Source organism: Kogia breviceps, chromosome 16 (genome assembly GCF_026419965.1).
Source record: "Kogia breviceps isolate mKogBre1 chromosome 16, mKogBre1 haplotype 1, whole genome shotgun sequence".
In the NCBI taxonomy this organism is placed as follows: Eukaryota; Metazoa; Chordata; class Mammalia; order Artiodactyla; family Physeteridae; genus Kogia; species Kogia breviceps.
Window position 1 is genome coordinate 64,799,751 of NC_081325.1, and position 13,959 is coordinate 64,813,709.

Sequence of the window (13,959 nt, forward strand, 5' to 3'; positions counted from 1 at the left end):
TCTTTGACATAAATCACAGCAAGACCTTTTTTGATCCACCCCCTAGAGTAATGGAATAAAAACAAAAATAAACACATGGGACCTAATGAAACTTCAAAACTTTTGAACAGCAAAGAAAACCATAAACAAGACAAAAAGACAACCCTCAGAATGGGAGAAAACATTTGCAAATGAATCAACAGACAAAGGATTAATTTCCAAAATATATAAATGGCTCATGCAGCTCAATATTAAAAAAACAACTCAATCCAAAAATGGGCAGAAGACTTAAATAGACATTTCTCCAAAGAAGACATACAGATGGCCAAGAAGCACATGAAAAGCTGCTCAACTTTCAACCCTGGAGAGGGTTTGGAGAAAAGGGAACCCTCTTGCACTGTTGTGTAAATTGATACAGCCACTATGGAGAACAGTATGGAGGTTCCTTAAAAAACTACAAATAGAACTACCATATGATCCAGCAATCCCACTACTGGGCATATACCCCGAGAAAACCATAATTCAAAATGACACATGCACCCCAATGTTCATTGCAGCACTATTTACAATAGCCAGGTCATGGAAGCAACCTAAATGCCCATCGACGGACAAATGGATAAAGAAGATGTGGTACATATATACAATGGAATATTACTCAGCCATTAAAAGGAACGAAATTGGGTCGTTTGTGGAGACGTGTATGGATCTAGAGACTGTCATACAGATTGAAGTAAGTCAGAAAGAGAAAAACAAATATCGTATATTAACGCATATATGTGGAAGCTAGAAAAATGGTACAGATGAACCGGTTTACAAGGCAGAAATTGAGAAACAGATGTAGAGAACAAACGTATGGACACCAAGGGGAGAAGGCGGCAGGGGGTGGGGTGGTAGTGTGATGAATTGGGCGATTAGGATTGACATGTATACACTGATGTGTATAAAATTGATGACTAATAAGAACCTGCTGTATAAAAAAATAAAATTCAAAAATTGAAGAAAAAAAAAAAAAAAAGGAAAAAGGAAAAAAAAAAAAACCTCAGCAAGTTTATCAAAGCAGAAAGCAGGATAGAAGATGAAGGCACAGGGCCTATGTTGCCCTTGGGTATATATCTGGAGGATAGTAATTGCTCAATAAAAGTTCTCTGAATTATTTTGAGTGGATGAAACATAAGGAATGACAGGAGCTTCTATTGTGCAAATAATCAAACACTCCCTGAAACCCATAGTTATTTAAGAAGTGGAAAAAAAGAAAATAGAATCAGAGCCCAATTCAACACTCCACCATCACAGAAACCATGTATGGGGTCTACGGGAAGCACTCCACACACACTGACCTATTTAGTCCTCACAACAGCTCGATGAGTTGGTCCTGTTAGCTGCCTCAAGAGAGAGAAAACTGAGGTGCACTGAGATGGCATTCCACGTCCTGTGTTCTTATGCACTATTCCGTACTGCCTGCCTGATTAAAATCACCTACTTATGGCTGAATTCTAAAAGTCTCTCCAAAGCATATATACATGCTGTAATTCTCAAAGCCCCACAGTTTCACAGAAAGTACTCCAGGGAGATAATCACCTTTGAAAAGGTAGCTTATTTCCTACAGCATAATTCCATCAAGACACTTAAAATTCGTATTTCCCTACACAAATCGCTCACATGCTAAACAAACCACTTATTTTTTTTCAGAATTATGTGGTTATCAGTGGATGAAATTGTGGTACCTGATAAAGTCTGAATCCAGAAATCTGTCTGGGTAAGTTATTGAATCACAGGCACACAAAAACAAACAAACAAACAAACAAAAACAGGTATCTGATGAAAATATCTGTTGAAAATCCCTGAAGTTAAAAATATGCTCTGTTGGGGGAAAAACGATCAACCCTTTCATCCAATTTTAAAAAGACAATCAAATTGAAAGACATTTAACTTAGGTGCCGTATTGAAAGAATATGTGCCAATGCTCTGAAGTACGTACCTGAGGTATGATTGACATTTTCTTCCTTAAATCATGAAGTCCAATTTCGGTTGTCAAGATCTTATCAATCCAAATTTTCCCTTCAGGTTCTGACAATCTAAAAAGGGCAGCGATGAGGGAACTTTTTCCAGCTCCTGTTCTTCCCACAATGCCAACCTGTAAAGAGATCCAGGAGGGATTAAGAATTCACAATATGCAACAAACCTAGGAAAATCCTTGGTTGTTGAAGATGAATTTTAAAAGTTCTGTACAGAGTACAGTCTATAAGTTTCTCAACTGTGGCACTGTTGAAATTTGGGGAAAGACCATTCTTCGTTGGGAAATGGGGGCTGTCCTGTGTATTCTAGGATGTTTAGCAGTATCCCTGGACTCTGCCCACTGGATACCAGGAGCACCCCTGAGATTGCGGCAACCAAAAATGTCAGACACTGACAAATGTCCCCGGTTAAGACGCCCTGGTCCAAGGAAGAGTTAAAAATAACAGAATCAGTCTACTGGCAGTGAAACAACAGCAGTTGCCTATGTGTTCAATTAGCAGTCAGCTTTTAAATTAGTTGTATTCCTAGCGTCTGGCTATTCTGAACATTGAGAATTATGTGAGCAATTTTACAGAGATGTCAACAAGTAAGAAGTATTATACACAAACAAGAATTCAGGATCCCAGATTCTATCATTTAAGAGGAAGTATTCTTTGGCAGACAAACAAAATCACTTCCTGATAAGAAGTACCGTAATAATGCTCTATCTTAAAAGGAAACACCTTAGAATTGTAAAATGCAGGTTTCAATGTCTTAAAAGGCAGTACCCAGTAGGCAAAATACACATAATGAGATCAACAACAACAACACAAATAACATTTGCTATTTACATGGGACCTTTCATCTGAGCACTTCAAAAGGCTTTTTACAAACCAATTAATACTTCTAATTAAACCCTGGAAAGATACATGTCACGTATCAGTCGAGTTATTAAAATCAAAGCAAAGAGAAATTAAGTGCATTAACAATAAGATCAAAGAATCAGTATAATGCAGGTAAAATGCTGGTCAGGAATGAAACTGTATTGTCAAAGCTGAATTCAAACATGTATGCAGAAACTGGCCTTTTTTTTTTTTTTACCAATGAGCTTCCCAACTACAAATTCCCTGGAGCTTCCCAAGAGAAGATTTCATCTCTATTTATAAATCTAAATACAGATGGGGGCCTAAGATATGCTTTCAATCATTTGTAAATTAATTTAGTAAATTTTAACAACTCATGGCTTTAAACAGAGAAGAACTAAACCCCTCTGAGCACTGATTATAGAACGGTAACTTGATATATTTTCTCATTAAATACCTCCAAAGTTTCCAATCTTAGTCTGTAAAAACAATAATCGAATTTCAAAAAATAATTTATCTTTATAGAAATTAACTGAAAGAAAAGTGGCTTTAGTTGATTTACATTTGTAGCCATTTTGTATGATACGGTAAATCCTAATTTATATAATATAGATGGGACACTCTCTGCATATAGGCAGGTCCTAGAGGGTATATATACATATGGGTCATTTGTTCTGTGTACATGCAGACTTTGAACATACTATGGATTTGGTTCCAGACCACCACAGAAATGGGAATATTGCGAAATAAAGCAAGTCATATGAATATTTTTCTTCCTCTGTGCATACAAAAGTTATGTTTACACTATACTGTAGCATACTAAATGTACAACAGAATTAAGTCTAAAAAAGAATGTACATAATGTCAAATACTTTACTGCTAAAAAAGGCTAACCATCATCTGAGCCTTCACTGGGTTGTAGTAAGCTTAAGAACACTGATCACAGTTCACCATAACAAATAGAATTATAATGAAAAGGTTTAAAATATTGCAAGAATTACCAAACTGTGACAAAGAGACACGAAGTGAGCAAATGTCGTAGGAAAAATGGTGCTGATGGACATGCTCAATGCAGGGTTGCAACAAATGTTCGACTTGTTATTTAAAAACAAACAAACAAACAAACAAAAACCACACCCACACATGCAAAAAAACCCCAAACAGCAGTATGCCTGTATTTCTGGGTGTTCTCATGTGTACATCAGCACACATCAGAACACAGGTGAGAACTGTGTCTGTGAGAATGTATGTATATTCCTATGCTATTAGCTGTACTGAAACTGATCCATCTATGCAAACTGGAACATTTGTAGACTCCTGGTAAACGGCGTAGATACGGCAGTGGCTCCGAAGGCTGCTTATGGGCCACAGGAATGGAAGTACAACGCTCCAGCGAGGAGGGTAAGAAAACAGCAACTCAAAGAAAACCCAGCTTAAGCTATTTCTACCATTCAGTTATCAAAACTATAATCTGAAAAAGTCTCTTTCCAGGTCACCAAAGGGTTCTACCAATTGCCTGAGGAGAGTGCCACCATTACCAGTTAAGTTTACGTTCCTAAAAGCAAAGACACTTGGAGAAAATCTTTACTGGGAGGTCTCCCTCAAATGCGATGCTGAGTCAGTAGGTCTGGGTGGGCCTGAGATTCTGCATTTCTAAGACGCTCCAGGCGATGCAGGTGTGCTGGCCCGGGCACCGCAGTCTGAGTCACAAGGAATTAGGAAGTCTGCAGGGGAAGTGCGACAATCTGGGAGTGAGGGGAGGGGTTGCCGAGGAAATACCGTGTAAAAGAGGAGAAAATGTAGCAAACTGATATTTCTGCACATTATAGCAAGGTCTAGTAAGCATCTGTAAGGATGCATTATTCAAGTAGTAGCTCTGAGCAAGAAAACAAAATAACAAATCAAAATCAATCTACCTCTAGAGCTGGAAAAGGCTTGAAAATGGCCCAGTCCTCTCTAAAATGATCAAATAAACCACAAAATCATCTAAATGAAAAATGCAGCCAGTGTTCAGAATCTAACCAGGAAGCCTAGGGTGCCATCTACCTCATTTTGGGTCTTTATTTTTACTTGCTCTTTCTTCCATGAATCCGAAACCTGCATAGTGCCTATTAATGTTTCCCATTCCCACTCGAACTCCCAGAAATTGGGACAGCAGAGGAAAGGACGGAAAGAGAATGAAGCTCCACTTCTGCTGGCCTGGCTCAGTCCCACATCCCAGCCTCTCTCAAAATCAAATCCAACTCCAAAGGGGTGTCCCAGAGCAACAGGGGCCGGGGCAGGTGTGCAGGAGAGGAAACCTGGGATGTACACAGACGGAGTGAAATGGCTTCATGACTATCCTACCCAGGTATAATCTCCAAACACAGAAATGAAGTTAACGGTGATACTGTGAGTGGATCAAGACATAAATAAAAAGTCACGTTACTACAGTTATTAATTCAGTCTCCGGATTCAATTTTCCCACAAACGTCTGCAAGCTCAGCTAATCGTACGACTTGGGGATTTTAAGACAGAAGAGCACACGTATGTTATGTTCCTAAATTCTACTGCACAGTTTCTTAAATTTCCCCCAAAGCCAGAAAGCATGAATTAAGACAAGTGCAAATTAACAGAATTATGTATCCAACAGGAAATATGATGAGCACATTGTAAGCAAACATCGCCTACAGAGTTCTCAGGGACGGGATTGCATCGAGAGCTGCAGCGAATGTTTTCTCGACACAGCAATCCTCACCTTCTTCCCAACCTGTGGTGAAACTGGAGATAATGAGAAGCCAGCTCTTGCCGTGTGACTACCTGAAGCTGCTCCCTGGGTATCACTTGGGCATTAAGTTGAATATCCTTTCCCATCACAAGGGTATCGTTCATTAAATTACGGCTATAGTCCACTAGATGGGTCTGTGGTGGAAAGAGTTTTAAAGAGCAGTTCTTAAAGTATTTGACACTCTAGGTGATCAGCTGTTTACGCAGTTGTCTTGTGTGTGTATTTTGGTTACTGGTTGCTCACACCTGTACATGTTAACTCACTCAACTCTCCCAGACAGCAGTTCCTCAGCACCCTCTCTGTGCCCTGTCGAAGGCCAGTTTGGGGGGAACAAGAGATGAAAACATGACGCTCGCCGATCTTAAGGAGCCTCAGGGTTCGGTGAGATACAGACCCACCATTACAAAGCATGCCACCGATGCCACCAGTTAATTGTGGTAAAATACAGATAACATAAAATTTACCAACTAAAGCATTTTTTATTTATTTATTTTTTTGTGTGGTACGCAGGCTTCTCACTGTTGTGGCCTCTCCCTTTGCGGAGCGCAGGCTCCGGACGCACAGGCTCAGTGGCCATGGCTCACGGGCCCAGCCGCTCTGCGGCATGTGGGATCTTCCCGGACCGGGGCACGAACCCGTCTCCCCTACATCGGCAGGCGGATTCTCAACCACTGCGCCACCAGGGAAGCTCAACTAAACCATTTTTAAGTGGACACTTTAGTGATAAGTACATTCATATTCTTGTCCCTACAGAATATTTTCTCCCTTGTAACAAAGAAACTCTGTACCCTTTAAACAACAACACCCAATTTCCCTTACCCAGTCTCTGGTGACCACCCCATCCTACTTTCTGCCTTCATGGATTTGACTGACCTAGGAACCTCATGTAAGTGGAATCAGACAGTATTTGTTCTCTTCATGTCTGACTTATTTCATTTAACCTGTTGTCCTCAAGGTTTATGCATAAGTTGGAATTTTATTCCTTTTAAGACTGAATAATATTTCATATAAGTGGAGTCATACAGTAATTGTTCCCTTTATGTCTAACTTATTTCATTTAACCCGATGTCCTCCAGGTTTATCCATAGATTGGAATTTTACTCCTTTTTAAGGCTGCATAATGTTTCACTGTTAAGGCTACAGCGCATTTGTTCACCCATTCATCTGTTACTTTCATTACGTAAGAGACGCTGAGGAACAATAGAGGGTCTCAGAGAAGCAGACGAATGAGAGTTGACTCAGAAAATGAGGAGACTTTCAGCAGCCACCATGACAGAAGGGGAGGGTCTCTGAGGTCGAGAGGCGGCGTGCCCACTGGAGGCAGGGAGGACGTGATATACTGGGAGAACCGACACCCGACCCGAGGGCAGGGGGTGTATGTACATCAGGACTTGAAGCTGGAGGGGCAGGTGCGGGGAGATTCCTGCCACCGTGTCTGTTCTCGTTTAGTCTCTTTTTCAAGAGCTTGCCCTGGTCCCGCCTGAGGGACTGATCTAATCAGCAACCGCACAGCAAAAAAAAAAAAAAGAAAAAGAGGCAAATGGCTAAAACAAACCTTTTCTCTCGACTTAATGAGTGCTGTCAGGTGCTTCAATACGAGAGGCCCATCTAAGCTGTAGGAGAAGCTCACGTTGTCAAAAAGGATCACTCCTTCCTGGGGCCAGGACGGCGGTGGGCGTTTCTGGTATTCCCAGGATGCTTCTTTTTCCAGATCTGTATATTCAATCACCCTTTCTACGGAGATCATCTGAAAGATATGACATCATATGACTCATATGACTCATATGACTCATCATATGAGTCAGGTTCTGCATTTATATCATTATATTTGCCTTTATATAATGAAGAACATCTCAGGTCTTAACAACCCCAAAAGACAGAAGTAGTAGTTTGATGGCGATGCTGATGATTTGTAAACTTGCTCATGGTCCTGTAACACTTTTATTACGGCTACCTTCTTCAACGTTGTATTAAAGCAAAAAGAACTAGAGAGGGCTTCCCTGGTGGCGCAGCGGGTGAGAATCCGCCTGCCGATGCAGGAGACACGGGTTCGTGCCCCGGTCTGGGAGGATCCCACGTGCCGCGGAGCGGCTGAGCCCGTGAGCCATGGCCGCTAGGCCTGCGCGTCCGGAGCCTGTGCTCCGCAATGGGAGAGGCCACAACAGTGAGAGCCCCGCATACCGGAAAAAAAAAAAAAAAAAAAAGAACTAGAGAAATGAATACTACGATTTCGCTGATCCAATTTTCGCATATGAATTTTAGAAAACAGAGAATTTTGTCAATGAAAAGAGTATGTATGGACGCCCACCAGTAGCATTTTGCTACAGAAGGGTCATCTGTTATAGATGAATGGAACTGCATAGTCAGTACACCTCATTTTAATAATTAGTTACTTTCTTCTCTGTTAGAGAGCGAAATAGAAAAGTTTCATTTTCATCATTTTTCTCCCTTTAGGAGAAATTGAAAATATTCGAAACAGCAGAAAATTTACATATTGACTAAGGCCTTCTAAACAACCGTAACTTGATAGTACAGTTCGGAGAGAAGGGGCACCAATAAATTCAGGTGTTCAACACGTATGAGGAAAAATTCTCAAATGGGGAGGGTGGGGAATAATTAAATTAAATGAATTAAACAAATAAACCTCAAAATACTAAATTCTCCTTTCACCAGGAATGAGGAATTACCCTAGCTTATATCTTCTTCTCCAGGATTTCAGAACCTCCCTCCTACAGAGACATTTATTATATTTGAAGACAGCTTGTGATGAATATAAAACCTGCTGACATGGCATACATAAGACTGAGAAAAAGATGTATATATTTTATTTTAAATAAATTGTAAACAGATGGAGGAAGGATCTAACAAACCCTGTTAGCTATGATGTAAAAAAAAAAAAAAAAAAAAAAGAAAAGAAAAGAAAAGAAAAGAAAAGTTTTAAGGTTTTTTTTTTTACATAAGAATTGCCTTTATGTGATGTAATGAGAAGGAGACCGGAAAAGGCTAAAAGGTAAATGTTACCATATTTTCAACTTCGGCACTTTGCCTGACACACCACTGGAACATCCCCATGAGCGTGAGGGCATAGGACAGCGCCAGGCCCACCTGCCCGGCATCCAACGCTAAATGAGGAAGAAGAAAGGAAATAACTTAGCTCCATTCTTAACCCTGAGTTGGGATCCCACTGTCACTGTACCAAGACTTCTTTATAATATTTAAAACACTTGCACATAACAACAGCATTACTTATATTTTTACTACCTGTTGATTGAGACCATAATACAACGAAAAAAAGAAAAAGAAAAAAAAAAGAAAAGCAAACAAACAAAAAAAACTACGAACTCAGAAAACTATTAAATAAGTTTATTAATCCCGACAGGATTGACATACGCTTGACAGTATTATACAGGCGAGGAATCATGTCATCGTTCAGGTTTCCGTCACTATGGTTTCAAGGACCACTATGTACTTTCATTGTGTACGCCCAACGCAGCCGCAGTTGGAAACCACGAAACACAAGTCAATAGGTTCTAAGAGCCAGTCCTTTTAAATCTACAATACTGCTCTCACTGTTCCATTATTAAACACTCTGATTCAGTGTTGTTACTACGGAAGAGTTAGGGATGGTGAATTCAAGCCACACACACCATTACCTGCTCATCTGGTACCCACACAGCAGAGAATACTGTCCTTTCCTACAGGGAATATTTCTCACCTCAGTACACCAGGAATCTACAACCAAGAGATCCGAGGAGCCTGAATGCCATAGGCTTGACAAAAAGCTTAAGAGCAAACTTGGTTCTCTCCTCCCAACACTAAGACGTTATCAGGAACGTTCAGAAGGTCTGTTGCTAGAGTTGTATAGACTTCAACCCACTTAAGAAATATAAAAGGATCAAAGCCCTCATCAAGACATCTCATTAAAGGCCTCATCAAGACCCAAATGACTCCTCTACAAGGGCCACACTGAAAAACCACACGCTGCAAACACTTTAATACAATTCATTAGAACCAAATGGAATATGAGATTAGACAAAGAGGCAAGAGTTTAAATTAATAACTGCAAACGAAGCTATAAATTGTAATCATCATACAAATAGTTATTCACATCTGTACTTACTTTTTGCCAGAATCAGGGACCCAAAGGCAACAACGATGACAAAGATGGCACAGATGGCATCCAGACGTACAGCGAACCATCGGGACGTGGTCAAAAACAAGAACCAAGCCTCTGGATTTGTGAAGTATAATAAGCATAATGAATAGGCAGAAGTATCATGGAGGCTGCTTCTAATGAAGGAGAGCATTTTGCTCAGCTGAGCTACAGAAGATTTTGACACAAGGTAGGACAGCAAACTTACGTACTCAAGCAAGCTAAAGATCACAAAAAGCGAGGTTCTGACGCAAGACAACGTATGGTATACACAGATATCGGTCCAGGGGCTTTGTGGGAAGAAGGTACTAAAATCTTCAACCCACAGGTTATAAACAGAATTACGATCATAATAATGAACACAGAAAAATGGTCTCATCGGTGTGTTTCTTACAGTTCTGGGCCTGAACATGAGGCTCATCCTCTCACAGGGTTGACTGTTCCTAGTTCTCTGCCGGCAGAGAGCGCAGCTCACACTCTGTTTCCAGCACCTTCTGCACTTACTGCAGGGCCCTGCACAATGTTTATTCTTAGGAGCCAGTATGCAAACGACCGTCAGCGAACAGCATCTGCGTGTGGCTTGCAAAACGCCACTTTACCTTCAAAATACAATAAAGACTGGAAAGTTGGGCCAGGATTTTACTGACTTAGAGGGAATTCTGGGTGGCAAATCTGTAAGAGAGAAATTATTTTCCTTCTTCAGGTCTGCCACCCTGTATGCTCTGAAAAGAGTCAGCAAATTACAGCCTGAGGGCCAAGAATGGCCACAACCTGCTTTTGTAAATAACGCTTTACTGGAACACAGCCATTTGCTGACGTTATTATTTTTGTCTGCTTTAGTGCGGTAATAAACAGCAAAGCTGGAATTCTCTGGTGGCACAGTGGTTAAGAATCCGCATGCCAATGCAGGGAACATGGGTTTGAGCCCTGGTCCGGGATGATCCCACATGCCACGGAGCAGCTGAGCCCGTGCACCACAACTACTGAGCCTGCGCTCTAGAGCCTGTGAGCCACAACTACTGAGCCCGCGATCCTAGAGCCCGTGCTCCACAAAAAGAGAAGCCACCACAATAAGAAGCCTGCACACGGCAACAAAGTGTAGCCCTCGCTCACCGCTACTAGAGAAAGCCCACGTGCAGCAAGGAAGACCCAATGCAGCCAAAAATGAACAAACAAACAAACAAATAAATAAATCTTTTGACAATTCAATTATTAAAGTAAATAAATAGCAAAGCTGAGTAGCTGCCAACAGAGACCGTGTGGCTCTTTGCTTAAAAAAATAAAATCTGTTGACATCCTCCCTAAACGGACAGAAGGCCACAGGGCACCTTGAAGGAAGGACAACGCAAGCCAGTGAGGGGAGAAAAGCAGGGGTGTGACAGGGGAAGAGGGGCGCACAGAGGGGATGCTGAGGGGAAGGGGTGGAGAGGAGGACGTGCAGAGGCACAGAGAGAGGTGTGGGCCTGCAAGGCCACCTGACAAGGACTCAAGCCTCAGAAGGCAGCACCTCCCACCCTTTGAAACCATTTCTAGAAACTTACAGACCTGAATGCAAATCCTGGTGTGCATCGAACAGTTCCTGAAACCTCTCTTCGGCTTTGTACGCCCGGATGGTCCAGAGTCCTTGGAGAGAAGATGATAAGTGGGAAAATACTGGGCTCCGAGCTGGGGAAGCAGAGACAGACAAGCGACAGAGAAAGTCAGGGAGACTCGATGCAAAGAAATCCACCGCCTTCCACAGGGCACACCCAAGGGCTTCCTGGAGGGCTGCCTGGAGGAAGAGGGATGACACCCTTCTGGAGAGGATCCACCATGTGACCCTCCAACTCCTGCTCACACTAGGTTTCACTCTTATGACCTGGACATGAAAGATTGTCTTTAAAACCATCTTTGACCGAATTCAAATCTGACCTAGATTTAGATAATGAATCTCCACACCAACTCAATCATCAAGGTCCTCCTCAAACAGGGCCACATTCCAAATTCTTCCCCGACATCCCTCCAGGTAGACATTACCTGGAGGTAATTCCCTGTTCACTAATTTTTCATTCAGTATCATTTTTAAATTTAATTCTCCATCAGAGTCCCTTCACCACACTGAATTTTGATGACCTATCTGTGTGTTGTCTCCACCTGAGATTAGAAACTTAAGGGCTGGCACAGGACAGACGTGAGATGAGTAAGGTGAACGGACAGTCTGCCATCTCCTTCCATCCTGGGAATTTTCCTACACCTATGCCAAGAGCCTCTTCGTGTGCCACACGGCCCTTGTGCCCAGTCAAGGGGTATTTGAATAGTTGCAACTTCCGCTCTGGGAACCTCAGGGATGTTTTTATAACTGCCCTACTGGATACCTGAGGCACTTGGAGGCCACTGTGGTATGTGGCACTGATAGCACTCTTTTAGACTCTGACAGTGGCCATTCTCTTTCTAGTGACTACGCACTGGTTTGGGGCCTCGTGTCACATGACTGGCCATTTGTTTCCTGGCATCTTCTCTAAGAGCACACTGAACGAGCGCCACGGTCTGGCCCCTGCACATCAGGGAACAGGTGGGTTGTAGGTTGCTGGGCAGGGAGGACCCCTTTTGGTTTTCGTTCCCCACCGTGAATGAGGCAACTTGCTTTTTTGTGTGGGCAGATTCTGAGCCTGTGACCTTTCTGGGATGAGTGATAACTTGTTCTGTATCAGCAGGAAATACTGACATCACTTTTGTTACCTGTGCATCTCATAGAGAAGACATTAGTTCCAACCTGATGAAATGTTGTATGTTTAAGAAAAGTATTTATGGAGCAGATGCTCGGTGTGAGGAAGTGTGTCGTGAACAAGACAGAATCAGTCTCCTTCCTCATGGTGCTCACATCCGTCCTCCTTGTGCTAGAATGCAAAGCTGCAGCTCACCTGCCACCAGATCCATGTGCCTTAAGGGCCCCGTGGACTCACAGTGGCCATAATATCCGATTACCTCATGTTAACTTAGTGAGAAATTCCAGAAGACGGAGTCTGCAGAACTTCAGGGGTCTGGTTCCTTACAGCATAAATGGAAGCCAGCCTGAGCTGCCATCCCAACCTGAGAGCCCCTTGAATCTACTCACTTGTAGATTCAAGGCGTTTCACATCCCTTGACGTCTGCAGGAAATATCTCCGGAGAACAAAGAAAATGATGCCAAGGGGAACCAGGGGTATCGCAATCCAAGGAATCACCGAAACTGCCACACCCACCACACCAATCACTTGTAGAAATGTCTGGAAGAGTGAAAACAGATACAGTGGCCTGTTTATCCAGCATTCTCTTCAAAAATAACCTTTAATGGGTTGTTTTGTTAGGATTAAACTCCTTTCTTCGAAGGACATGTTGGAATGGTAAGGAATGCTTTCCCATCCAAAGAAAGAAGAAAAGTATAGGTGCTGCTCATGATATTTACTGCCCACTTACCATGTGACAAACTTTTCTAAAAAATATTTATTTATTTATTTGTCTGTTTATTTATTTATTTATGGCCGCATTGGGTCCTCGTGGCTGCGCACGGGCTTTTCTCTAGCTGCAGCGAGGGGGGGCTACTCTTCGTTGCGGTGCGCAGGCTTCTCATCGTGGTGGCTTCTCTTGTTGAGGAACACACAGACTCTAGGTGCTCGGGCTTCAGTAGTTGTGGCTCGCAGGCTCAGGAGTTGCGGCTCGTGGGCTTTAAAGAGCAGGCTCAGTAGTTGTGGCGCACGGGCTTAGTTGCTCTGCGGCATGTGGGATCTTCCCGGACCAGGGCTCAGACCCGTGTCCCGTGCATTGGCAGGCGGATTCTTAACCACTGCGCCACCAGGGAAGTCTGACGAATACTCTTAATCTAAGCAAAAACTGCGATATACCAACAACATAAAAGGACGGTGATGCGAATCAAATGAGATACTGTATATAAAATGCTTCCCAGTTCATATATAACAAATATAAGTTCTAACTCCCTTAACTGTGTTCTAGATTCAAGGAGCCAGGGGAGACAGGACGGTGTATTAATAGATTTATGGACCCAAAGAATCTTAAGAATCTCATGAGGTTGGACCCTGTTAGACAGTTCATTCTAAGGACTGGAACAGCTCAGTACTAACCAAGGACATATTGGAGCAGGTGCTATTTTTCCTAGGTGTGGTAATGATGTCCCCTGTACCAAAGTGACTGTGGCTTTTCTCTGGCCACAGAGAAAACTTGAATGT

The 13,959-nt window shown here is 42.4% G+C and overlaps 1 protein-coding gene across 4 annotated transcripts in view; it reads right to left on the bottom strand.

Moving 5' to 3' along the window:
- ABCC4 (ATP binding cassette subfamily C member 4 (PEL blood group)) overlaps positions 1–13,959 on the bottom strand; it is a 225,211-nt gene that overhangs the window by 50,225 nt on the left and 161,027 nt on the right. For all 4 annotated transcript variants that reach the window (XM_067016881.1, XM_059042306.2, XM_067016882.1 and 1 more), the window contains 6 exons: positions 12,852–13,002; positions 11,303–11,422; positions 9,725–9,835; positions 8,626–8,726; positions 7,160–7,351; positions 1,958–2,113 (listed from right to left, as the gene is read on the bottom strand). In XM_067016881.1, the coding sequence (XP_066872982.1) occupies positions 1,958–2,113; positions 7,160–7,351; positions 8,626–8,726; positions 9,725–9,835; positions 11,303–11,422; positions 12,852–13,002 (831 nt within the window). The remainder of the gene's footprint in view (positions 1–1,957; positions 2,114–7,159; positions 7,352–8,625; positions 8,727–9,724; positions 9,836–11,302; positions 11,423–12,851; positions 13,003–13,959) is intronic.